This window comes from Macaca thibetana, chromosome 1 (genome assembly GCF_024542745.1).
Source record: "Macaca thibetana thibetana isolate TM-01 chromosome 1, ASM2454274v1, whole genome shotgun sequence".
In the NCBI taxonomy this organism is placed as follows: Eukaryota; Metazoa; Chordata; class Mammalia; order Primates; family Cercopithecidae; genus Macaca; species Macaca thibetana.
In genome coordinates, this window is record NC_065578.1 from 146574315 (window position 1) to 146599928 (window position 25614).

Here is a 25614-nt window from a genome sequence, read left to right on the forward strand (position 1 = left end):
TCTATACATAATGTGATTTCTACCCAAAAGGTGACTGTAGATGTTGATATGAAACATTAGGTTTCGCCATTGTGGCATACTTAATTAAATCTGGTCATCTTTAGCCAAATGCCTTTTGATTTTTAAGGCATTAGATGGAATTCAGCTGAATAACAGAATAGTCATTATCTATTCATTGGTTTCTTTCAAAATATGTTATTTAGTCATATCCTCTTCAGCTTACTTTAGTCTATATGTTGTAAATGTCTGCAAATCTGAAGCTGTATGTGATTTCCCATACTTCAGTTTCCACTGTGATGTGCAACAGACATTGATCTTTTCCTAATGCAATAATAAGCTAGAAGCATTTTTCAAACATGGGCACTTTATTTGCTTTATTATCATCAAGAACAAAAGGAAATGCATTTGGCCAAGGTCAGTGTGAGGGGAACGCTAAAACCTGTGCCAGAAAGCCTTCTGCTCTTCTGGTTCATTAATGCTATCCATTTGGCTCCAGTCTTCCCTGATTTAAGATATGAAGTATGTTGATGTTTCCAACTGCCAAGGCAGTTGTCGGACTCTGAATCTGTGGGTCAATTCCATTTTTTTAAGTACATCATTTCATTCATAGACTTTTAGAACTGGAAGAGAGCTGAACATGTGATCAGACTCATTCATCTGCTTCCAGGCAGGAGAGCAATAAAAATGTCTCAGGCAGGGAATGGTTTTCTTCATTTGTCAAATTTTCCAAGTATAGCAACCTATGATCTTTCTTGTTCAATATTCAGTATCTAAATATAATTCTTTCAGAGTCCGTTCTTCTTAATATCTAACTGAGGTTTTCCCAGCAAATCAAATGCTGTTTTATGTTGTCCATGATGAATAGTTTAAAAATAAAACTGAGAGTCTACCTTTCAGCCAATTCCTTTTTTTCCTTCAATGCTTCATATGTTGTTACCTTCAAGTTTTCTATTGCTTTCTTAAGTTACTTAAACTGATTCTTTAAGAAAAACATGCCAATCAAGAAAAAAATCGACAAGAGATTCATATTTGTGTGTGTACATTCTAGTTTTAGAATTACCAAAAGAAAAACAAAAATCTGATTAGTGCATGACTATAAAGCATGTTGTACATTTATTTATTCACTTACTCAGTATTTTTGAGTGCCTACTGTATAGCAGGTGTGTGATGCATACCGCATGGCTAATGGTGATGTATAGACACTTACAACATACACCAAAATCATTTGATTATGTTTTGATCCTTTGAAGCTTTTTCAATTAGTATGTTATTTTCACTATGCACTCTGCTCTCAAATTTTTATGGAATTAAGCTGAATATATGTAACAAATGAAATATCTTGATGTTTGCAGTTAGGCCTGTCTATGTTCCAAAAACATAAAGGGAGACAGTTGACAGAAAAGAATAAGAAATTTAGGTTTGGAAAATGCAAGGAAATTTTCATGGGGAATTGTGCCTCCTTCTATATGAGGCAGTGACATTTGGAGTCTCCACTCTCGACATCTAGCCTTGAGCTGCCTTGTGAATGGAAGTATATTTGTTTCTTTTCTTGGCACTCACTGAAATTTAAAGATGCATCCTTGTATTGAGGATCATGTTACTAGACTGGCAATTGCCCTTCCTACAACCCCTCATATAATAACAATACACAGGGAAGTCTGTCAGGAAATTCATGACTTGATACAAATACAAACTTTTTTCAGCCAAGACTCTGTATGTTTGGTGTCTGGATGTATCATTGGTGTTTTCTATATTTTCACACATGTTTCACTCAGTCTAATTTAAGAACAAAAATACAGGCTATGGACTTCACCCTACCACAATACTTCACCTGTACTAGTTCCTCATTGGCCCTCAGAGTATATACTTTCCCAATTGTTAATTTATTTGACAAAAAATTTTGGTATGTTTAGATGGACATGTAACTATGCGTACACTTATGTGTAATACTACTCCAAACCTTTAACATGATATAGCAATTTAACATGAATCTGGAGTGGCTCCATATTAAGACCTAGTTGCTCAGAGTAGCAAAATAAAAATAACATTGAATATTTAGCTTGTAATCCAGATGTCCAAATATAATGCCTTTTATATGCATATTGTGTGCATCAAAGCAAACAGAATTTATAGTCGTCTTACTGAAATCAGACAGAATTGAGATTCTGAAAACATACAAGAGATCAAAAGATGCTAAATGGAAATGAACAGGAAACATTACTTATTTAGTGTGTCTGTCATCTATAGTATTTTCATATTTGTCTTCATTTTAATGAATATATATCACTTATATATTCTTGTATGAATATACGTAGATATTCATACGTATAGATATTGTAAATCTATACGTAGATTTCTTATTTTCACCACTATTCATAATTCTGTTACCTCAGTTTTTTCCCATAAGATCTTACATTCCTCAGTTGAATTGTCAACTCTAGGAGAGAAAAACTCTACATTAATTGACTTGAAAATGTTCCCTCAGGGGGCTACGTGCAACTGTGGATAACTCAGGGCTCAAGGCAGCTGAGAATGTACTCTGAATCTTTTGTGTTTTTCTTCTCAATTTCTGAATTTCTACAGAGCTTATATTTGTCTCTCATAATCTCTGCTGTTTTTTCTTTTTCTTTACTAACTTTCCTCGTGAATATTTAAGAACACAATTGATAGATGAATGGGGTTCAATAATGGTATATAGAGTTGGTTGAGAAGGGGATGGAAACCACTCTATTCTCTTGATTTCATATCAGACTGTGAATCAACCCATTTTAGAGCACCCTTCTAACTCCTTTTTCATGTTCCTTCATTACTTCTTGTTTATTCTACTCAGACTTACAATGGAGTCATTAGACTCCACTTTATTTCTCTCTATTGAATAAACAGAGTGACTGTGACTTGCTTAATTTTATATTTAGTTATTTTTTACAGGGTATTGCATGCTGAATAAATAATATTTGGGGCTTCTTTTACACAGAACATTCCCATGGGGGTGCTATGCACTGTTATTACCACCATGACTGTGTTAAACTTATTGCTACCAATGCACAAGAAGTAAGAAGTGTCACAGTGTAACAAGAAATCTCTCGCTTGTATTGTATTTACATTTAATCTCTATTGAACTAATCTTTTCCCAAGAGGAAACATTTTTTTTCCTAAAGAGGTATAATTCTCTTCACACATGATCTAGGAACATATACCATATTCTTTATACTAGATTTACTTTATTTTGAATTTCAACTTTGCCAAATTATAATGATCGCCAGAGAAATATTAGCAAACATCATGCCTCTCTTTGGTATCTTATAATTGACACTCAGGATTTCTGCTCGAGTCTGGTAATACATTTTATTGTCTTTAGTGAATTACTAGCACATTGGCCGGGAGATAAAGTTTTCCCCTATTAGAATTTCCATAAGCTCCTCTCTGAGCTTCAGAGGTTCTTCCTAGGTTGCCCATATGATCTAGATTCACATATGCTGAAACCAAATGCCCTCCAGGCTCATATGGCACCTTTCTCTGTCATCTATTTCCTTTCCTAAAAAAAAAATCTATATTTTAAATCCATGTCTGCTTTTTTGATCATTAGACTCTACTATATTCCACTATATTCATTTCCATCAAACGAACCAAAGTGACTGTGAGCTCTCAACCCAGCAACTTGTAAACCTGCTTGGTTGATTTCATATTTAATTCATTTTACAGGGCATTGAATTTTGCATAAATAATATTTGTGCTTCTGTTTATACAGAGCATCCCCATGGGGTGCTGTGCACTGTTATTACTATTATTATTGGGTTAAACTTATTGCTGCCAGTGTCACATTTAATTGTGAATTAGTAGAATCACTCTTCCTGATGTTGATATACAATCCCATTTCATGTCTTTACCCATGATTTCATAACTTTATTCATATGAGAAAGCAATATTGAAAAGGATAAAGAGAAGATTTACCCATCTTAAATAATAACAAGGTAAAATATGGTTTAGATAGGCATGAACCATAGTAGTATCTTTTTTCAATAGTTTTTGAAATTTTTAACAGGCAAAAAGAAGGAAAGGGAAGATTTTCCTTTTTTCTTTAAAGAAAATCCCTATGTTTAGCAAATGCAGACCAAGCATCCTCCCATTCTCGTTCTCTCTCTCTCTCCCTCTGACATCAAGCGAAGTAAGAAATAGTGCCTTTTGAATAGGAGATTTCCTTTAATTACATTGGGGAAGTGATAATGGTAGGTATTGCATGTTTAATGTAATGTTCTGGATGCCCCTTTTCTTTCTTTCTTTTTTTCCCCCTTCACAGCCACCTCCTCTTGAGCAGAAATAAAAGGTTCAAGGCTTGTCAGCATCAGTTTATAGATAGCTGTTTAAAAATAATGAGATATTGGGTATTGTAAGGCTCAGGGCTGTCTTGCCAGACTCATTTATTTCCATTCACCTTTTGTCAGAATTGCAGACAGAAGACATTCAATTAAAACTTGTCACCTGTTGCAGATGACATAATTTGTACTTGTATGTGTCATAGATTAGGGCTCCATGCTTCAGATGAAGCAACTTTACCCCTGGTAGAACAACATTTCTCCTGTTAAATATTTTGTTTATGATTATTTCCGATTTCTGTCATTGCAATCTCAGCTCCAATGCAGATTATAAATTTAGCACATGATCCCCAGAACCAGCCAAGAGCAGTCAATCACATTGTGGAGGGGAAAAAATAGAAGAAGAGACTTCTTTGGGGTTGTGTCCTATGCACAGGAATCCACAACTGTATTTTGGATGCAACTTGAATCTGAAATGGAGGGAAGCCTTTGTAATTTCCTATGCAAGCCTCACATGTTTAATAGTCCAGATAGCTATCAGGAGACCAAAACGAAAGACTTCCCCTTGCTAATTGTTAATTCATCTGTAGAGCAAGGAAGCTTTAATGTGAGTCATGGCTTTTATCTCTTTTAGTGACTGAGGACTCTGTTAAAAAAAAAAAAAAAAAGTCAGCCTAATGGATATGCATTTTCTCTCCGTGTGATTTTTCTCTTATATCATCAGACATTATAATGTTTCTACATGCAGCCAAGCAGTTTCCAAAGTTTCTGAATTGTGGTCATGATATTCCAGCAAAAGTAAATGTAATCATTGGCTGGGGGAGTTTAGTAGAAAATTGACTCGGTGGGATTCCCTCCTGAACTGTAAAATTCAACTGGAAGGTGGCTCTGCCTCCCTGGCCCTTGAAAAACACACCTTGTCTAATTTGCAGTGAAGACCAGGAGCAGGGAAATTAATATTCCTCAGTCCCTGCCTCAGTGGAAAAAAAGAGGAATGGAATGTTTTTATCACACTTGATTTGTTCACAGTCTCATAGCTGTAAACTTTTAAAGGTGAAATTACCTTATAAAGTGATAGATACAAAATCAACTAGGCCTTTTGAGTAAGTGTTCATTATTTTTTCCTCCTGCTAGTTCATCATTGTGCCTACCTTTTCTATGTGCCCCATATCATGATGCAGGTATTGTTTACCTCCATAATTGGTTTTCATCTGCCTGTGTTTCTGCTTTTGGAATATATACCAAATGCTCTTTTCCAAAAACAGACTTTGATGGCAGAGAAGCAGTTTAAATACAGTGCTTAAGAACGTGAGCTCTGCAGCCATTCTCCCCATTTCGTTCCTGTTTCTGCCTCTTACTAGTTCCGGTTTTCTCATCTGTAAAATGGGATGATAATAGCACCTCCCTCATAAGATTGCTATAAGGATTAAATGTGTTAATATGCATTAAGTCATTAAGCCATTACCTAGCACATGATAAGTTCTCCATAACCAATGACTGCTAGTCACTGGCCACTATTTTGGTTTGTCCCAGGATACTTCATGCACAAATTGATTAATTCATTTAGCAACGAAGACATTGCTTGATAGAGAGGCGTAGGTATGATGAGTTAAAGACTGTTGAAATAGAAAGAAAGAGGCTAAATAATGAATTATATTTAACAATATCATAACCTATTTTGAGAAGAGGCAATATACTGGTTGGTTTCTTTAATTATCTTATATGATCCTCAAGAATTTAATATGCTTAGATCCTCCTTGGAGTATACGTGTGAATATACAAATAATTGTCACTACTCCTCTTACTGAGAAGCCTGTGAATATGCACAGCTACTCTAGGTTAAACTGGTACACTCTCTCAGGATATTGTCCCGAAGGAGAACCCCATCAGAGGCTGGCACTGAAATTGCCACGGCTGTGTCTGATACTGCTAATCTGCCTTTGCTTCTTTTCCTGTCACTCCTCTAGGGGTGTTTTCTCTGTTTATGATGATTCCCTCATAGAAATATCAGGAGAATTGAAGGGCGTTGTTGGATATTTCTCTTTCCCAAGGGAAGGAGGGAGGTGGCTTTGGGCAGCAAAGTGAACTACTGTATCCGGAAGACATATAGTGCAGGAAAAAGTTCCTGTCCCCTTTACCTTATTGTTTCAGAAGTCCTGCCTTTCCAGTCTGCTCCCAATACTCAATTGCAATCTGTTTGATAACATTTATTTAACACAACAGTTTACTTATTGTAGTATTCATTAGCTGTCTTTTCAAAATTATTATTACTTTAATATGAATATTTGCATCTTTCTTAAGTATTCCAGGGGTCTATATAATTAATGCTTTTCAGCAAACTTTTATTTGAGAACAACATAATAAATGTGTTATCTTTAAATTGGGAAGGTAGGCTAGAGTATCCTTGTGTAATTCTCTGAAGGGAAGATTTTTTATTATCCTGTGAAATGCCTCTGACTTTGTGCTATTAAAGATGTGAAAAATACTTTTGACTTTGGACTACAGAATACTATAAAAATTTGCATTTGGGCATAGCATGTAGTCTCAAAATTAGCTGACCTAAGAAGACCTTGGGCTGAACTGTTTTACTTCTATTGGTGTTTATTTGCCTCACAGCATTTTTTTTCCTCCTTGCCCTACTCTTGCTTTTTCAATTTTGTAAATTCTGACAATGTATAAGATTTGTAATTCCCTTGTGGCAAAGTAGGCAAATGCAGTATTTGAAAGAAGAAACAATGTGAAACATTCCGTTAGGAAGGTAATGCCAACTAATAAAATCTTCTATTTAAAAAATAGATAATGGCAGTCTACACGTGAATAGAAAATCTAATTGCCTTAATTAACTTCCAATCCTGTCAAACATTGAACATTGTGGGTATTTTATTTCCTGGGATAAATCTTATTTTTAAACTTCTTCAAAAGTGGTTTTCAAGTGGAGTACAAACAGAAATTGTTTGTGTTTAAGATTGAAAAGGTATACAGAGACAGGCTTTGCCACCTTTAGTGGAAATATTTGGATTACATTGTTGTTTGTTTCTGACAAATCTGGATTTCCCAGGTTCTGATAATAAGTATTATTATTGTTTGTTTCTGCTAAAATGGTTAGTTTGAATATTTTAAATGTATTAGTTTAATTAGATAGTTATAAGTTCTCTGTTTAATTTTGTATTGTGTACTTACAGCTAAACTCAGGAAAAGCATCTTTTTTAAAAAATAGGATTTTGATTTGTTTCTGTGTCTCTTCTAAAATAATCACAATCTAAATGATATTATTAGTGACAGGAGTGGGCAGGAAATAAAATGTGATACTAGATATTTCTATAAATCACTTAGACATCAAATAGTATTATCATTTGGCTGTTATCCTTAAAGTTATTTTATCGTTCCATCATATCTCAAATCTGTTTACCTACAGAATTGAGATGGGATAGATTGTAACACTCTATGCAGATAGATGTTCAATAAATGATCTTGGCATTTTAAGATTTATAAAATATTTTTAAGTGCATTCGTGTAATAACCATAATATAATGTTATTGGATTATTAGAGGAAAACATCATGGAGGATATGCTGTTTATATCCATCTTATATTTGGCAAAGCAAATAAGTTAAGAGACTCATCAAAGTTTGCAGAAATAGTTACGGAAAGAGCCAGACAAAGAACTGAACCATTCTGACTTGCAAACTATGCTTTATTTGCTTTGACATATTCTTTGCATAATATTTAAGATGAAGGACTTAAGATAAAGTATTATGTTATTGCAGTTGAAAACATTAATAAGGGAAACTTTAATCTTCACAAAATCATGATTGCAGACAACGGACCAAGCTCATAGGGATTTAACGATTAATTATTAGTTATCCTTCATTTTGATGTATGCCAGGCTAAACATTTTAGGCCAGAGCATATAACAAAGTTACTATAAATTAAGGATAGTTACAAACAATTACATAAAAATAATCTTATTTGCTAATTTGTATTACATTTCTCTTTCTCTGGCCTCTCCTCATTTTTTATTCAATTTGTGTTTATCTTTAACTCAACGTATTATTTGCATTTATTTCTACTAATGAGAAATCATGACTTAAGTCTATGTCCAGGGAATGGTGATAGAGATAGAATCGTCATTCAATGTTTTTGACTCAGAATATTTTAAACTTCATAACATTACTTTTCGGTTAAATATTTCTGTCCTTTGCAATGTACCTTTTATCACTATAAAATTTGCTTTTTAATAAGAAATGCAGTATCCTAATTATCCAGAGTTTGTTTTCCATTGACTTTTCTAAAAATTATGAGAGATGCTTTTTATAATTTAATGTTTGATTTTCTGAGATCCTGCCTCATTTATAACATGGTGCTTTAATTGTATTGGTGTCTTTAATTTTTAAAAATTCGTTTTTCTGGAAAAATCATTAAAAATAAAATTATGTTGAAAATATACAGATATCTTCATGATGTCTATACAGTATTGTTTTATCTGACCATTCAAAATAACATTATTGAATTTAAGTGCATGTATTATGATTTACATGAATAAACCTTTTTTCAAAGTTGCACAATTAAAGAGGCTTTGTCCACATGTTTGAATACATATTTTGGACGGTTTTAACTTTTAGAGCTATGTCCCTTGTGTGTAGGTTTTTATATGATTGTCCTGGGGAGAAAAACTGGTTTTACTGGGTAGTGTTTTCTCCCCAATGTAACTAAATAAATTGATGATTACTTTCAGTATGATGTGGAAGTAGTTGCATCTGTCTGTTACTAGGATTTTGGTTCAAACACTTCACCAAGCATGAAGTCAGGTAAACCAAATGATACTAATAATAAGATCATCATCCCACTAGAGAATGCATAAAAGACAGATTTTTCCAGATTTTGAAAATGAGTTAAAAACAATATAAATGTTTTTACTTGAATTGAAAAAATTGAAGTTGGAAATATTTGCCTGATTTTGACAGGGAATGAAAAATCACAAGTATCAGTTATTATGATCCTTTAAAATATATTGACCATTAATCGCTATCTAAACTTGATGAGAATAATACTGCATGTGGAGTCCCTGTCAATTTTTACTATACAATTATGTAATCTGTTTTTATGAGTATCAATAACTAATCTTGTTTCTAGTATCATATAAATAAAATTACAAATCATAAAAGAATGCATTATCTAATTAGTCTTTATTTTAGGAAATAAAGTGTAAAATCAGGACTTATGTGAAAGGTTTTTCACTGGATAGGTGTATAGCTAGGATGAATGAATGGATAGATGGGAAGGATGAGGCAAATGTATGAGTGAATGGATAGATAGTTACTGATCTACACACACACTGGAAGGGATGTGGGGGACATAAGAGAGCACTCCCTTAGATTTGTGAGGCATGAAATAGGTACTATGAATTTTTCTATAGTCACCTTTTGAAGTTGAAAGAGAAATGCATAGTAATGGAATGTATTTGATAATAGTTTTTGTTTGTTTTATGTTTGCTTGTTTGTTTGTTCGTTTTTTTTTTTTTTTTTTTTTTTTTTTTTTTTTGAGACGGAGTCTTGCTCTGTCACCCAGGCTGGAGTGCAGTGGCCGGATCTCAGCTCACTGCAAGCTCCGCCTCCCGGGTTTACGCCATTCTCCTGCCTCAGCCTCCCGAGTAGCTGGGACTACAGGCTCCCGCCACCTCGCCCGGCTATTTTTTTGTATTTTTTAGTAGAGACGGGGTTTCACCGTGTTAGCCGGGATCGTCTCTCGATCTCCTGACCTCGTGATCCGCCCGTCTCGGCCTCCCAAAGTGCTGGGATTACAGGCTTGAGCCACCGCGCCCGGCCGTTTGTTCGTTTTTTGAGATGGAGTTTCGCTCTTGTTGCCCGGGTTGGAGTGCAATGGTGTGATCTTGGTTCACTGTAACCTCTGCCTCTCAGGTTTAAGCAATTCTCCTACCTCAGTCTCCTGAGTACTTGGGATTACAGGCACCCGCCACCACACCCAGCTAAATTTTGTATTTTTAGTAGAGATGAGGTCTCGCCATGTTGGCCAGGCTGGTCTCGAACTCCTGACCTCAAGTGATCCACCCGCCTCAGCCTAATAATCCATAATACATAATAAAAACCCTGTCAATCGATGATGTGTATATTTTTCTTCATAATGTGTAATAGCTAGTTTTCACTGTTGCACTTCCTCTGTAGTCTTAGCCCCGTTGGCTAAACTACTTGATAGTTTTAAAGTGATATAACTGTATGTCCGAATTGTTTTGCACCAGGATCTTGAATCAAGTCACTCAGCCATGGTCTTTTCCCACAGATCTTCATGATGGACAAAACTCCATTGTCACAAATTCACTAGCTCTGACTTCTGGGTTGGAGAATATGTAGTGATTTGTTCAATAGATGAGGACATATTGCTAATGGTGAATACATTCCTTGACAAGCATGAAAAGCAAATTTAGGGAGTCTACAAACCCAATCAAGATTTATTCTGTCAGCTTTCTTGGCTCTAACAATTTTAGAGATGTCCACAAAATGTTCCCTCTCTCTTTAGCTTTTGCCTGTCATTCTTTTTTTCTCTCTCTCCCTGCCTTCTCTTCACACTTCTAATAATATCAGATTAAATGTTCTCATTGGGTTGGAATTGGATGACAAACATGTGAGGATATAATTCGTGTCATATGCTTTTGATTTTCTAGTAAGATTTTGAATTTTCAAAATTCTTGTAATGAAACAGGTTTGAATGTATCTTCGATGACCAGATAAAATGTGGTCACCTTCAACTGGGAAAATATTCTGAAGAAAAGTTTGAAGAGAAAGAGATGAAAACAAAATAAATCATGATGAAAGTGGAGAGAAGTAGAAGGCATTAAACTTTATTAAATATAGATGCAATAAAAATAGAATATTAGGAATTAGATGAACAAAGGAACATATCTGCTGTAGGCATGAAGTGCTTTAAAAGCGGCAATAAAGAAATATAACTTCTTTGTGACCAACATGCATGGCAATTTTCAGTGAACGCTTAATAACCTTACCTAACTTCTTTGGTTTTTGATATTTGTTTGTTTAACCTATTTAACTTTTCTCAAAGTTGTCTCCTGATTTTATTTATACTATATTCTGAGGTTTCAATATGACAATTCAGGCTTTATCTATAACCAACTATTTGTGTGTTCTGCTAAAAGATAACCAATTCTTAAAGTAGTATTATTAAGATAATATTAAAAATTGTTTTCCTAATAATCTTTAATATTTGAGTAATATATTCACTGTAAATATTCACATAGAAATAGATCTGCTTTTCCCAAATAGTTTCATGTAACTCAGATAACCCACAGCTCACGTATTCTGCATGACATTAATCAGTATTCCAAAAAAGTGGGAGCTCTGGTTCAATTGGTTTGCAAAACATTGCATGTGCTACGTAGCTTCCTCTTAGAGTTTTACAGAGCCCATCGCCTACTAATGGCTCTGAGAGGGCTTAAATAAAATAGTAATACTGATGATGCTGTTAAACCAGATCTATTTCCTAAACAGTTTGAGAAATGTCAAAATATGTACTATTAATTACATGATTGAACTTCTTTTTTTTTTTTTTGAGACGGAGTCTCGCTCTGCCGCCCAGGCTGGAGTGCAGTGGCCGGATCTCAGCTCACTGCAAGCTCCGCCTCCCGGGTTCACGCCATTCTCCTGCCTCAGCCTCCCGAGTAGTTGGGACTACAGGCGCCTGCCACCACGCCCAGCTAGTTTTTTGTATTTTTTAGTAGAGACGGGGTTTCACCGTGTTAGCCAGGATGGTCTCGATCTCCTGACCTCGTGATCCGCCCGTCTCGGCCTCCCAAAGTGCTGGGATTACAGGCTTGAGCCACCGCGCCCGGCCATGATTGAACTTCTTAATAGATAATTTTACATTGTTACATCAATTAAGGTACAACGTAATACTGCAAAAGAGTGTCTCCTCACTTCTGCTCCCAAGTAATCATCCCTATATTTGGTAGGGATTTATATGGTCCTGTGCTAAACTTTACAATTACAGGCTGGAACCTGGATTAACAAGCTCTTCCCTATCACTTCCTGATATTATTGAAATTTTCCTATATTTGCAATCCCATTCATTCCCTTGGCTTTTTCCTTAATCTTTTAAATCCACTGCCAGAAAATCCCCTTTGAATCTTGACCCAACCAATCACTATTTGGAAAAAGTTCTATTCCTCCCAGTTTACTTTTGCCCACGTTCCAACTTCACCCTTTAGCTCTCTCCTATTAACATACCCTTCCTTTGACATCCAAGCATTCCAAATTCTTTGGGAAGCTCTTCTTTTCCTTCCTTTCTTCCTTTCTTCCTTCCTTCCTTCCTTCCTTCCTTCCTTCCTTCCTTCCTTCCTTCCTTCCTTCCTTCCTTCCTTCCTTCCTCCCTTCCTTCCTTCCTTCCTTCCTTCCTTCCTTCCTTCCTTCCTTCCTTCCTTCCTTCCTTCCTTCCTCCCTCCCTCCCTCCCTTCCTCCCTCCCTTCCTTCCTCCCTCCCTCCCTCCTTTCCTCCCTTCCTCCCTCCCTTTCTCCCTCCCTCCCTCTTCCTCTCCTCTCCTTCCCTCTCCTTCCCTTCCCTTCCCTTCCCTTCCCTTCCCTTCCCTTCCCTTCCCTTCCCTTCCCTTCCCTTCCCTTCTCTTTCTTCCTTTCTTCCTTTCTTACTTTCACAGAGTTTCACTCTGTCACCCAGGCTGGAGTGCAGTGGCGCAATCTCAGCTCACTGCAACCTCCGCCTCCCAGGTTCAAGCAACTATCCTGCCTCAGACTCCTGAGTAGCTGAGATTACAGGCATGCACCACCACACTCGGCTAATTTTGTATTTTTAGTTCAGATGGGGTTTCTCCATGTTGGTCAGGCTGGTCTTGAACTCCCGACCTCAGGTAATCCACCCGCCTCAGCCTCCCAAAGTGCTGGTATTACAGGCATGAGCCACCGCACCTGGCCGGGAAGCTCCTCTTTCTATCCTGTGTTCAGCCCAAACCTGCTCTCAGTTTTCTCACATATGAGAGGAAATACAAATTTGTGCCAAAATGTAAATAACACTCCCCTTCAGCGACATATTGACATTTTGATATGGAACAATTTTTGTGTCTCTCAGGACTGAATCTTGTGTAGTGTAATTCCAGCCTCCCTCCTCCCCAGCACATAAGTGCTCTTTATTCAGCTCAATTCCACATGTCCACACTGAGGCCTCTGGCAGACTGGAGGAAAGTTGGATAGCTCTTGGTCTACTCAGTGCTACACATTGAGCTTTCAGGGCTGACTGATGAAGAGGATACTAAATGCCAGTGTCTTTAATATAAGAAACTGTACTAGCACCAAATAGCGGCTTCTTTGTATTAATCTACATGGAAATCTGCCTTTTCTTTGATGTGCAAATAGTGACCTTGGTGGCTTTGCATAAATGTCTTTTGGATCTGTCATCTACTTGTAGATTTGGTTTTCAACCTCTGGCAATTTTGATTTAGCCACCACTTATTTACATTATTTGAGTACTCCTGGTTCATTCAGCATTCTACTGTTTGTCAACTATGTGCCCTTGGGGGATACTGTCTATGTATTTGATTGGTCTCAAACATAGCTACCTTAATAGTAAGCTGCTGCCTGTCTTTGCTCACAGGGGTGCGTCTTGACAGAGTACGTGGAGGTCGGCAGAAGTACAAGCGCAGAATAGATGCGGAGAACAGCCCATACCTGAACCCTCAGCTGGTTCAGCCAGCCAAAAAGCCATGTAAGTACAGCAGATGTGTCTGGCTTCCCAGAACATGAAATCCTCCCAGTTGGCTCTATGTACATCAGCTTTGGCATGCCCATCCCTACTGACTCCAAGGAGACTTCTCTTTGTTGGAGAACGGTGGCTCTATTCCCAAGGATTGTCTGTGAGGAGCGACAGGAACTCACTTATTATCTTGTTTTTTCTTTTAGAGATATCTGTGGTTTTCTCTCTCCAGCCTTTTTTTACCTAGTCATTTTGTGGAAGCATAAGCATATTAATGCATAGCTTATATAGTGTGAATTTTACATTTACTGGTTATCTTTATTTGCAGAGGTACATAAAATGGATCATACTGTGATCATTAGTTCATTGGAGCTGTTAGATTCAGATTTCACAAGAAAGTGATTTTTGTAGTTTTCACTAACTAAATGAGTTTGACTGCTCAACCTCCCAATGAAAATACATTAGGGGCCTCATTAATTTGGAGCTATAGAAGGTTAACACACTAGCTAGCAATAGATTAAAACAAGAATGGGCACTGCTAATAACAAGCATAGGTTGCTGGTTCCGTCTGAGGTGCCCTTATGTACGGTATGCATTGTTTTTAAAGACCTCATGGTTTTATGGAGCCAAGCTGCAATTTGAAAGGATGACTGGTACATTGCTGAAATGCAAGCCCCCTGCTTTTTGCCATTAACTAAAAAGAGTTGGAATATAGATTGAGGCAATCACTGTATCCCATTTTCTGAAAATCAGTTAGTAGTTGTAGTGCAACAGAACTAGCGTTTTCAGATGTTTATGAATAGGGATCCTACTGGGCACGGAGGAGTGCTTTGGTGGAAACAGTTTTCAAATTTAGCTGTATTTGTCTAAGAAGACACAACCAGCACTCACCAGAAGAAAATGCATCTGTAGCAGTTCTAGGAAAGACATGGGTAATTTTTGATCTGCCTTCAAGGGAAGCAAAGGTGTCCACTTCTAATTCAGATTCTCCAGGAGGGGTCACTGCTGTGCATCATACATGCGTGAGCATATGGGAATATGTTAAATAAATAAAACAGACCCTGAACTGTAAATGAAAGGACATTTTAGCTATGTCAAAGGAAAAACAACCAGTTTTACATAAAATTAAAGCTTAAGTGAACATATGGCATAGTTTCCTTTTGCCTTTCCAAAAAACATTATGTTGATTATACCTTCAATTGTCCAATCTGGCATCTTCTCCTCAGCCTGCATAAGCTGTTTGGCATTCTGCAAATACAATCGAGGACTACATTAAGCAGATTTTGCACATTATAATAAAAAACTCTGATAATACAATAAAATGCAATAAACACTAATGCTTAATTTCATTAGAGGTTTAGTTTTCCTGAATTCACTAACATACAGACTGCCTGCTTCTCATTTATTTTATACAAACATTGACTGAAACCATTGATAATTGCCTCTACTGAAAGAAAAATGAGCACCAGCCCATGTGTAAGTTGAAGTGATAGAGAAACATCTACGGTTTTCTTCGTAAACCTGAGAAATTGGGAAGTGGCTTGTCAAGTACCTTTAAGAAGATTACAGCAATTTCAGTGAGCTCCATTTGTCTGAGATAAAGAGGACTCCTAATAAATCATTACTCATTATCTAAAGGCCTCTGTGTTAATTTTCCTTAGTCCATCCAATTAGTGTGTTTTTGTAACAAACATTTATAAAACTTAATTTTCAGATCCTGTCAGATAAGTGTCAAGAGACTGTGCCTGAGCTTTGCTGAGAAAGTGGCTGGGGAGATTTCTGGACCCTGACTGATTGTGTACTACAAAGGCCCGAGAATGAAAATTGGGTTCTATTGATTCTAATTAGGGAAACATTAAATAAGATTTACCTAGAAACAGTGCTGCTGGCTATTCCATTTTCTGAATGATGGGAATTTCTAAGCTTCAACCAAATTTCTCTGACCTCTCATGTCAAGTATCCATTGACTTGGATAAAGCGAGTGCTATGTTCCCTGTACTAAGAAAAACTAGAGTCATGATTACCTTTGGATATATTTTTATGCTCTTTACTATTGTATTTTCTTCTAATCCTGAGAATTTAGTGGTTGCTGACAGGTTTTGTTGCATTGTCAGAGCAATGAAAGTTGAAACTTTTCCAAGCATAACTAAAAATACAGGGTGTTGTTTCTGTAGCATATACAAACAAAAATCCAAATTAAGAATTAAAAAAAATTAATCTCTATTTAATTTTTTAATTCTTTTCTAGTCTACATAGTATTTGGGAATATTTCCTCCCAAATCTGCCTACTCAATTTGATGATGATTGAATATTATCTGTTGTCTATTTGAAATAAGCTTAATTAATATGTGAGCCATATTCATAAATGTTTAAATATTTTGTTGGAAAAAGTGCTAATTATAGCTTGGACAAACCTCAATCTTTCACGAAAGGAGATAAAAAGAATGCTATATTTAATTCTAAGTTACGTGAAGTCTTTTTATATTGGGTTAAAAAAGTTAAAAACTTAGAGGCAAATAGTCTGGTAAACACATTGGGAACTTTGGCTGTGTTCACAAGAACCTCATTTAAAGTCTTGGTTTTCTACAGTAATAGTACATAGAACATTTAAATATGTGGGTTTATTCTTACCCGTTTGTTTCTCCTCACTTAGGAGAAAGTATAAAATCTTAAGCTACATATAGAAATTGAAAACAGGGCCAACAAGAAAAATCATTCTGTTACCACGACTTTACAGCCCCTTCCATAAACTCTCACATGCCCCTGAGCAATAAAACACATTTGATGTGATGCTTTCCATTTGTCTCTAGTGTTTATTTTTTGAAGGATTTTTAAAACATATATCACAAATTTAAGACAGATAAATCTGAACCAGAGAATGAACTAAGGACAACTGATGAAAATAGAGGATTAAAGAATTTGACATACAGAAGAGAAAATGACTGTAACATTTAAGGAGGAGTATTTTTATGGAAACATATTAGCTGTATTTGGAAGATTGGCTGGGTGTGTGGGGAGGGGGAGAAAAAAAGAAATTCCTATTTAATGCATCCCACGGAGATAGAGTTATATAGTCAGTAATTCACCAAGGCAGAAGGGCTCTGACCTTTACTCTTCTTTAAAGGAATTAAGACAATTAATGACTTTCATGCCCATTACGACTGTGGGCATTAGTAGTTCTTTGCCTCCTGTGTTATGATCTATATTTCAATGGTTTACTGGGGGTTTTATTTTAAGCTGTTGTATACCATTTAATCTATTTCACCAAATCCCACTTAAGAACCAAAGCACAAACCCAGAAAGCATCTAACTTGTCTTATCTGTTTGCTATAAAAATTTTCACTACAGGACAGACGTTTCATTCCAGCAAAAGCAGGTAGAGCAAAGAAGAAAAAAAAAAAAAAAAAAGACTACATTCTATCATGACTGCGGTGGCATATGTCTTGCTATGAGTTTTCCTGCACACTGTTTAATATATACCTATTGAGCCATAATTGGAATATTTAGAGTTTATTGTAGGGTATTTGGGTTGTTTTTCAAAACACAAAATACTCTAAGGTTTATAAAAGAGGGATGATACTACTAGTGATCTTGTAGTGCTCTGGTCTGATCCTGCAGATAACAAGATTGTCTCACATTTGTTGGTGGCTGAACCGGAGAAGATCTATGCCATGCCTGACCCTACTGTCCCCGACAGTGACATCAAAGCCCTCACTACACTGTGTGACTTGGCCGACCGAGAGTTGGTGGTTATCATTGGATGGGCGAAGCATATTCCAGGTACATTTTCTGAAACAAAAAAAAAAAAAAAAAGAAAAGAAAAGGTTGCATATATATTTGGGCAAATTCAAAGTTTTCTCATTTGGACTTAAAAAAACCTTTACGTTTATTTTTAATCATAATTTAGAGCTTTGCATATCCTAGTAGAATCCCTTCGATTTTATATTTTTTATATTGGCACCACCTTGAGTTCTTGTTAGTTTTTCATATGTACAGGTACTACTGCCAGTGTAAGCTAATGAGAATATAAATTTAAAATATTTCTTTATGCTTTGTCAAAATTCCTACCTTTTTCCTAGCAAATACTTCTGCTTTTTCTTTTCACTTTAAAAAATGTTTTTGTCAGCGATAGCCTAATGTACTATTTTCCCAACTAAGAATCACTAGTTTTGTTCATAGTGGCTAGTCATATTCTATTGCTAGCCATATTCACAAGCTTTGCTTTGGTTTACAATCAGATATTTATCTTAACTTTACAGACAAATTGTGAAAATAAATATTAATTGGACATGGTAACTTTTCCTATATGGTAATTTAAAGTTAGCATTTAAAAATATTTCTCTTCTTTTTTCTTGACCCATCCTGTAATATGAAAAAATTTATACATGCTTGTAAGTTTTGACAATTTTAGTATTCTACTTGAATTATTTTTTATTTGTTTGGAGTTTAATTTTCAAATAGTTTGTAAACAAGTTTTCAAATGATGAGCAATGTTTTTCTGGTACAGTTAACTTATTTCTGTCTCCTTAAACTAGTTTGTCTTTATGCTTTGAATGCTACAGTAATTTCTTTAATCAAATTGATGGAAGTCCCTTTCCCAGCCCACACTGAAACCAATTTATTGGTCATGATACGCCAGCTATGTTGCTAACAGTCGTAACGAACTGTCAGGCGATATCGCAGTGAAGCTAATTTGAAGTCATTAGGTGTGCAGCGTTCAGGCGACAATTTGTTACAGTGGTTAGGAACACAGCTGACATTTCTGAATGGCTTTGTTCGTTGCAGTTCTAGATGAGGCCAAGCAAATTGTAAACTAATTTAAACATCACTCTGTATTATACCAGCTACTTTGTCTTACACTGTTTGCTAATAAAGCCCCCCAAATTAAGTCAAAACTAGTTAAATAGATGAACTTGTGTATTCTTTAGAAGACACCTACACAAGGATTACTACATCTAAAAGAAGAATAAGAATTTGATCGTGTGGATATTTGATATTGCTGTTGGATTGTAATCACATCTGTATGACTTTTAGAAAAATAAAAAGAAAGGATTTACTGCAAGATGTAAGACAATTGTTGACTTTGGCAGTGGGAACAGCCAGAATTTACTTCAACAGTGTATGAAAGCTTGTTTGTAAGGAAAGCATTATTGAAGGGTTTAAAGACAAAAGAAACAAGACTGACATTCGTTGAAGTGTCTGTCCATAGACACTTTTTTAGATGATTGATATATATCATTTATATTAATATATCATTATGATATATGTATACACACATTTTAAATATCATTATTTTCACCCAGGGTTTCTCAGCCTTGGCACTATTGATATTTGGGACTAGATAATTCTTTGTCATGAGGAGCTGCCCTGTTCGTTGCAGGAGGTTTAGCGGCACCCATGGCCTGTACCCACTAGATGCCAGTAGCACCCCTGAATTGTGAGAAACAAAACTGTCTTCATACACTGCCAAATGTCCTCCAGGAGGTAAAATCGCACCAGTCTGACGCTCCTCCCCAAATTGAAAACCACTGTTCTAACCCACGAATCAGGTATCTCAATTCAAAGATAGGGAGATCTGAGGCAGAGAGAAGTAAAAAACACTAGCACAAATTCACAGCCGTATCCAGTACCTTCAGAGTGGCTTGCTGGGGTAGAATCAAGATATTTCAGTTTCCAGTTGATTGCATTTAAAAAACCTATTTCAAAATGATAATGATGATAATATTGTTATTAACAACAGCGTGGAAAACTGTGTCGCTATGGTTCCAAACCACCCATTATTTCAGAGAGTTCTGCTCAAGTTCCACCTGAAATAAGAGATTTGCAAAGCCAATATTTTGATATCATACAGATAAAACATAATGAAGACCAATAAAAGTCAACAATTTCTTTTGAATTTTCTAGTAAGGAAAGTCAGTGATAAATATGCAGGTCCGACTGTGCATCCAAGTAGAAATGGCAACTTACAAAGGGACTTGTCACAGTAAAGGGGCTCTAGTGACTTTTGTAAAGATAGCAACTTTAAATAACTATGAGTAACACCATTTCCAGTGGTGGAAACAAGTACTGTACGATTATGGGTTCAGTCTTAAGCTGAGGCTTAGAATTAGTGGGGACTGACGTTATTCTCTCTCTATAGCAAATGTCAGAAGAGTTCACTGTGGAGTGGTGATTCACAGCTCTGATTTTCGTGATACCCTGAGGGTGTTTTAAATGATTGCAAGGAATATCTTGGCTTTTCAGAAAGGGATTAGCAAAACAAGAGTTAGCAGAAATTTATTTATTTATTTATTTATTTTTTTAACAATACCTATGCCATACAGTGCTTGAGGTAGAAGGAGAGGGTGTTCTGATATCAAAGTGTGCTGCCTTACCCTGAGTTCAGGAGGTTGGTCAGTAGAGGACCACACTACAGCTATACAGCCTGAGAGACAGGGAAGTAAAGGCTGGAGAAAGTAAAGATTAAAGTCACATTTCTGCCTCGATAAAAGTAAAATCATGTTCTTAATAACATGAATGAATCCTGATAACTGGGGTCATAGCTGGAATTAAAGCCAAATCAGAGCTGAAATTTCATCTGTCTTGGTCTTAACTTTAAAACTCTTTGTTTTTGTAAAGCTTATGTTAAAGTGAAGTCATTTTTTAATACACTAAAATTCAAGCCCCTGTTGTCTTTATGCTGTTCTCAGTTTGTGTAATTACACCCATACACATACATATATATTTTTAAAATGAAGTTTATCATCTAAAATGAGTAGTTTTTCTGTGCTGCTTTGAATGTACTTTTGCGCACTTTCTTTTTAAGAAAGTGAAGAATACAACAAAAGAAGATATTGAAGAAAATACATATGGAATGGGTTTTTTTTTATCAGTAAATAGAATTAGTTGACTTACATTAATAAATCATATAAATGGGAAAGTGTGTTGTTATGAAACATGACCATACTTTATCTCTAGAAGAAAAAAGATCACAAGGGCTTTAGAAAATGCTTGACTTTAGTTGGAGGAGCATAAGGGCACAAGAACAGATGATGGTGCCCTAATAGCCCTTTTTAAGAATGACAGGGCCCAGCCATTAGCATCCTTTTATATCCTTGGAAATTGCTCATGCCTCGCTTTTCTGGTTCCTATCTGCCTGACTCTTTTTTATTTCTCTTTCAATTTCGTCCGCGCTCGGATAAGCGCATGCTAACACAATATGATTGAGCTGTAAAATGGAATGCTGTCGCCTCTAATCTCTTTTATGTAGATACGGAGGTACTGCACACTCCACTTCATTCCCTCTCCATTGTTGGCCTTTTTTAGAATGGGTTGCCAAGTAATGGAGGCTCTGTCAAATATTAGAGCTAGGTTTCACAGGGTGTGATAAGACGATTATCAGCCCAACAGTCAGATCTATTATTGTTCTTTTTGGTTGATTAAAATATTATTATGTACTGTAACTTTGTTAGCAAAATGCAGAATGTGCTTAGTCAGATGGTGCTTTAAAAAGCATAACCCATATTAGCTGACCTATATAAGTGGCTTAAATATATTTATGGATCTTGCCAGACAACTTAGTTTAAAAGAACAGAATGGTATTTTAACAATTAAATGAATGAATGTATTTTAGAAAAAAATTGTCTTTGTTTAATATGGCAAATCTTCAGGTCTGCTTGTTTATTTTTAACATGACAAATTAAATAATTACCCATTGAAGGAGGACTTTGCTCAAGTTTGGGGGCCTCAGTTATGTTTTTCAAATGATCTCTATTGTAATGATATCATATAGAAAAAAATACCTATAATTTTCTTCCTATCAACTGGAGGCAGGAGATATTAAACTCTAAAAAAAAAAAACTACATAAAGAAGATGACGTAATAAAAGAGTCTTTAAGTATATGTATTCACATAAGAAACAGAAATCTAAGCCATAGAAACCAATATTTACTATTTGCCCTGAAACATTTTTTTAAATAAAAACATTCAGTTAGGAGAACATATCAAAAATTGCTCATTGACTTAGCTTTTTATAGTTTTCTCAGAAGCATTTAGACTTTTCTAGCAATGAAAGGAATCTATAAAGAACATGGATAAACTGTTTCTATGTTTAGGGTATAAGCTTTGGAAAAGAATTGCCAGGCATGTGTAAATATTTATTGCTAAAGATACTGCTTGAAGATGTATTTATCGTTCTAATAAATTTTAGAGAGTCCAATTTTTAAGATTATATCATCCACCAACCAAAATTATGGAGGTTTCATTTTTAAAATACTCATTACTGGGTATTGATGGGTAAAATACCCATCTTAAAATGGTAGCACCATTAAGTGATTAGGATACAGGCAAAAGCACAATAAAATGTGGTAGAAAGAATTTAATGTTATGTTTCCATTTATAATGTAAACTATGTTTCTATGTGTATATGGGTGTGATTAAGGTTTGATGTGCAGGACACAGGACATGGTTGACTAAGGGTGAGTTATACCATATGTTAGTCACACCTTATATTCTGTTTTGGATCTGTATCATTGGCACTTGATAAATATTTATTGATTCGTTGACTAAAAATATGCATAGCACAAAACTCTTAATTGGCTCTAAGTTTCTACCCTCTACTCCATCCCATAACTCAATTTACATGGACTTAAAATATTTCTACTTTGCTATGAAGGAATTAAAACACTTGCAGCCTCCTTTTTTAGGATTAACTTTTCTTTTGTGTATGTAACCTAATGATTTTAGAACTGTGAAGTAGTTAAGTCTTTTAGTTAAGTGGAAGAAAGTTAAATATAAGACCCAAAACCTTGGCACTTAATAAGACTGTTTAAATTATGAGAATATTCAATTATTGGCTGGACGCGGTGGCTCACGCCTGTAATCCCAGCACTTTGGGAGGCTGAGGCGGGTGGATTACCTGAGGTCAGGAGTTTGAGACCAGCCTGCCCAACATGGCTAAACTCTGTCTTTACTAAAAGTACAGAAATTAGCCGGACGTGGTGGTGGGTGCCTGTAATCCCAGCTACTCAGGAGGCTGAGGCAGGAGAATCACTTGAACCCAGGAGGCGGAGGTCTCAGTGAGCCGAGATCATGCCACTGCACTCCAGCCTGGGTAACAAGAGCAAGCCTCCATCTCAAAAAAAAAAAAAAAAAAAAAAAAAAAGAAAGAAAAGAAAAGAAAAGAAAGAGTATTCAATTATGAAATATTTAAAGGTTATTTTTAATGTACCTGATAGTTATATACCTGTATACCTGTAGTTGTGATTAATAAATGTCAAGTAATTCTGAAAGTAAAATCAGAAAACTTGAGCTGTAGTTGAGTAATTTTTTGTAAGTTACTTAATTGCTCTCACTATCAGTTAAAATAGAAATCAAATGAGGAAAAAATGCATATGGAAATTATTTATATGTATAAATAATTTTCAAATTATAAAGCATGAACTAAATGTACAGAATTCACTATTCATTTTTATTTTCAAGGTACTGCCATAGATTGTCATTGCAATTAAAACCAAGTGACCTAAAACGTTCATATTCATAAAAGCAATTTATAAAAATTCAGAACAAACATCAATTTTATTAGAGAGGGGAGAAAAGCTTATTTAACCAAGAGAATCATTGTGTAGATATTGTCATAATTTTATTCTACATGGGCAGGACCATTAGGGTCTAAACGATTTAGTCCAGCCTCTTTGGTCAAGCCTAAAACAACTGAAAATTTACCAATTTAATAGTTTCTGAAGTCACAACTATGGCATAGAAACAGGAACCAGTAAGTTGAGAAATAAGTGTTGAAAAAAATAATCTGAAGTATTACTCAGGGACTGTAATTTCTGCAGCTACCCTTGCTGGAAACAAAAACGTAGACCAACAGAGGAGTAGCTAAGTTTCCTAGACAGAGGTCTAGTTCAAGAGACAAGCCGAAGTTGTGAAAAATGCTCAGAGAGGCTTGTCCTCACCACTCACGCCATTGTTTTTGACCTAATCTACAATTCTGTCATCATACTAAATATGCTGTGCTCATATGATCTCCAGTCCAGCATTGCTTTTACTTGTTCCCAGGACTCCTCAGAACGTATTTGCCATCCATACCTAACCATGCCCTTGTATACCTGTGATCAAAGTGAAATAATTATTTCATAGTAATCACTGAATGCAATTTAAGTATTTGAGTGTCTGCTGTATATCTAACACTACACTTCATACTATGGGAAATTTAAAAGATGTGCATGACATGACATCTACCCTGAATGATGGATCTATGTCTGCATAAATACATATACATGTGTGTGCATATATTTGTGATCACCTACTTGGTTTACAACTTTATTAGTTCCAGAATTTATTCAGCTTTTTTTTATAGGATTAAACTTTAAATATAAAAATAACTAACATCTCCATAGTTATTTATTGTTTTAAAAAGACCCTTATAAACTTTTATGTGATGTCCACAACAATTCTGTAGGTAAGTTTTAATCTTATTAGTCTCATTTTATAGATGAGTAAACCTGAGAGTCAGGAACCTTGACACACACGGTTGATAATGAAATTTAGGCACATAGTATATTTAATGTGTTTTTTTTGGTTTTGGTTTGGCTTGGTTTGCTTTGGATTTTTTAACAGTGGCTTCCTTATATCTTTCTTTCATTCCTTGTCTGCTTTTCTCTTGTTCATTATCATTTGTTCCAGATTACCTACCTCCGTTTCATAACAAATTAAGGCAAATGTAACATATTTGCCCTGTCAGGAAATCTTATCTATATATTAAAAAATGAAAGATTAAAGGGAAGGAGAATGAATTTAAAAGGAAATGTGTAACCCATCTTTAAATCAATAAAAATCAATGTGTTTGTACTAGAGTGTATCCTAAAGATTCCTGATTACAAATTTTACTAAAACAAGTCAATCACTAGCCACTCATGTGAAGAGCTGACAAAGTTCTCAAATGATTGGTTGCTAAGATTGGATGCTCCCCCTCTCTGACTCTCTTCAGATCACTGGGGAATTAATCTGATTGAAAGTTATAGGTAAATTGGAGCAGAAGTGAGTAGTTGTGCAAGACTTTCAACCATATACAAAATGTTAGCTCTACCACTTAACAGTCTCTTCTTAGTTTCTTCCTCCCTCCTTCTTGCCTCCCTTTCCTTGCTTCCTTCCATGCATAAGCATTTAATGAACTCTATGTCAGACCCTGTGCACTAAGGATGCACACATTAATACAGCACAAGTTCTGCTTTTAAGATCTTCACAGTGTGGTGGGTGATTCAGAGAGATGATTTGACAACTATAACTGGATGACGAGGGCTATGATAGTCCTCTCCTACAGAGTCACATGGGGACTTAGAAGGAGGAGCATGGGAAGAAGATGTGACTTGAGGCGGGGGAGATCTGCAAGGATGCCATCATGAAAAACCTTCAATTTCATGCTAAGGAAAACAAATTTTATTCTGAAGGCAGTGAAGTGCTATTGAAAGTTTTAACTGAAGATGCCCTGAGTTGAACTCATTTTGAAAAGATTAAAATGGAAACTTTTGAATTATTTTATACAGAGAAAGATTTCCCAATACTTTTGAAAGCAATTCCTGAGTACTGAGG

At 35.7% G+C, this 25614-nt stretch overlaps 1 protein-coding gene across 12 annotated transcripts in view; it reads left to right on the forward strand.

The window, feature by feature from the left end:
• ESRRG (estrogen related receptor gamma) overlaps window positions 1-25614 on the forward strand; it is a 643046-nt gene that overhangs the window by 565020 nt on the left and 52412 nt on the right. For 11 of the 12 annotated variants that reach the window (XM_050780447.1, XM_050780458.1, XM_050780479.1 and 8 more), the window contains 2 exons: window positions 13942-14052; window positions 17638-17820. In XM_050780447.1, coding sequence (XP_050636404.1) covers window positions 13942-14052; window positions 17638-17820 — 294 coding nt within the window. The remainder of the gene's footprint in view (window positions 1-13941; window positions 14053-17637; window positions 17821-25614) is intronic. The other variant, XM_050780410.1, reaches the window with a different exon arrangement.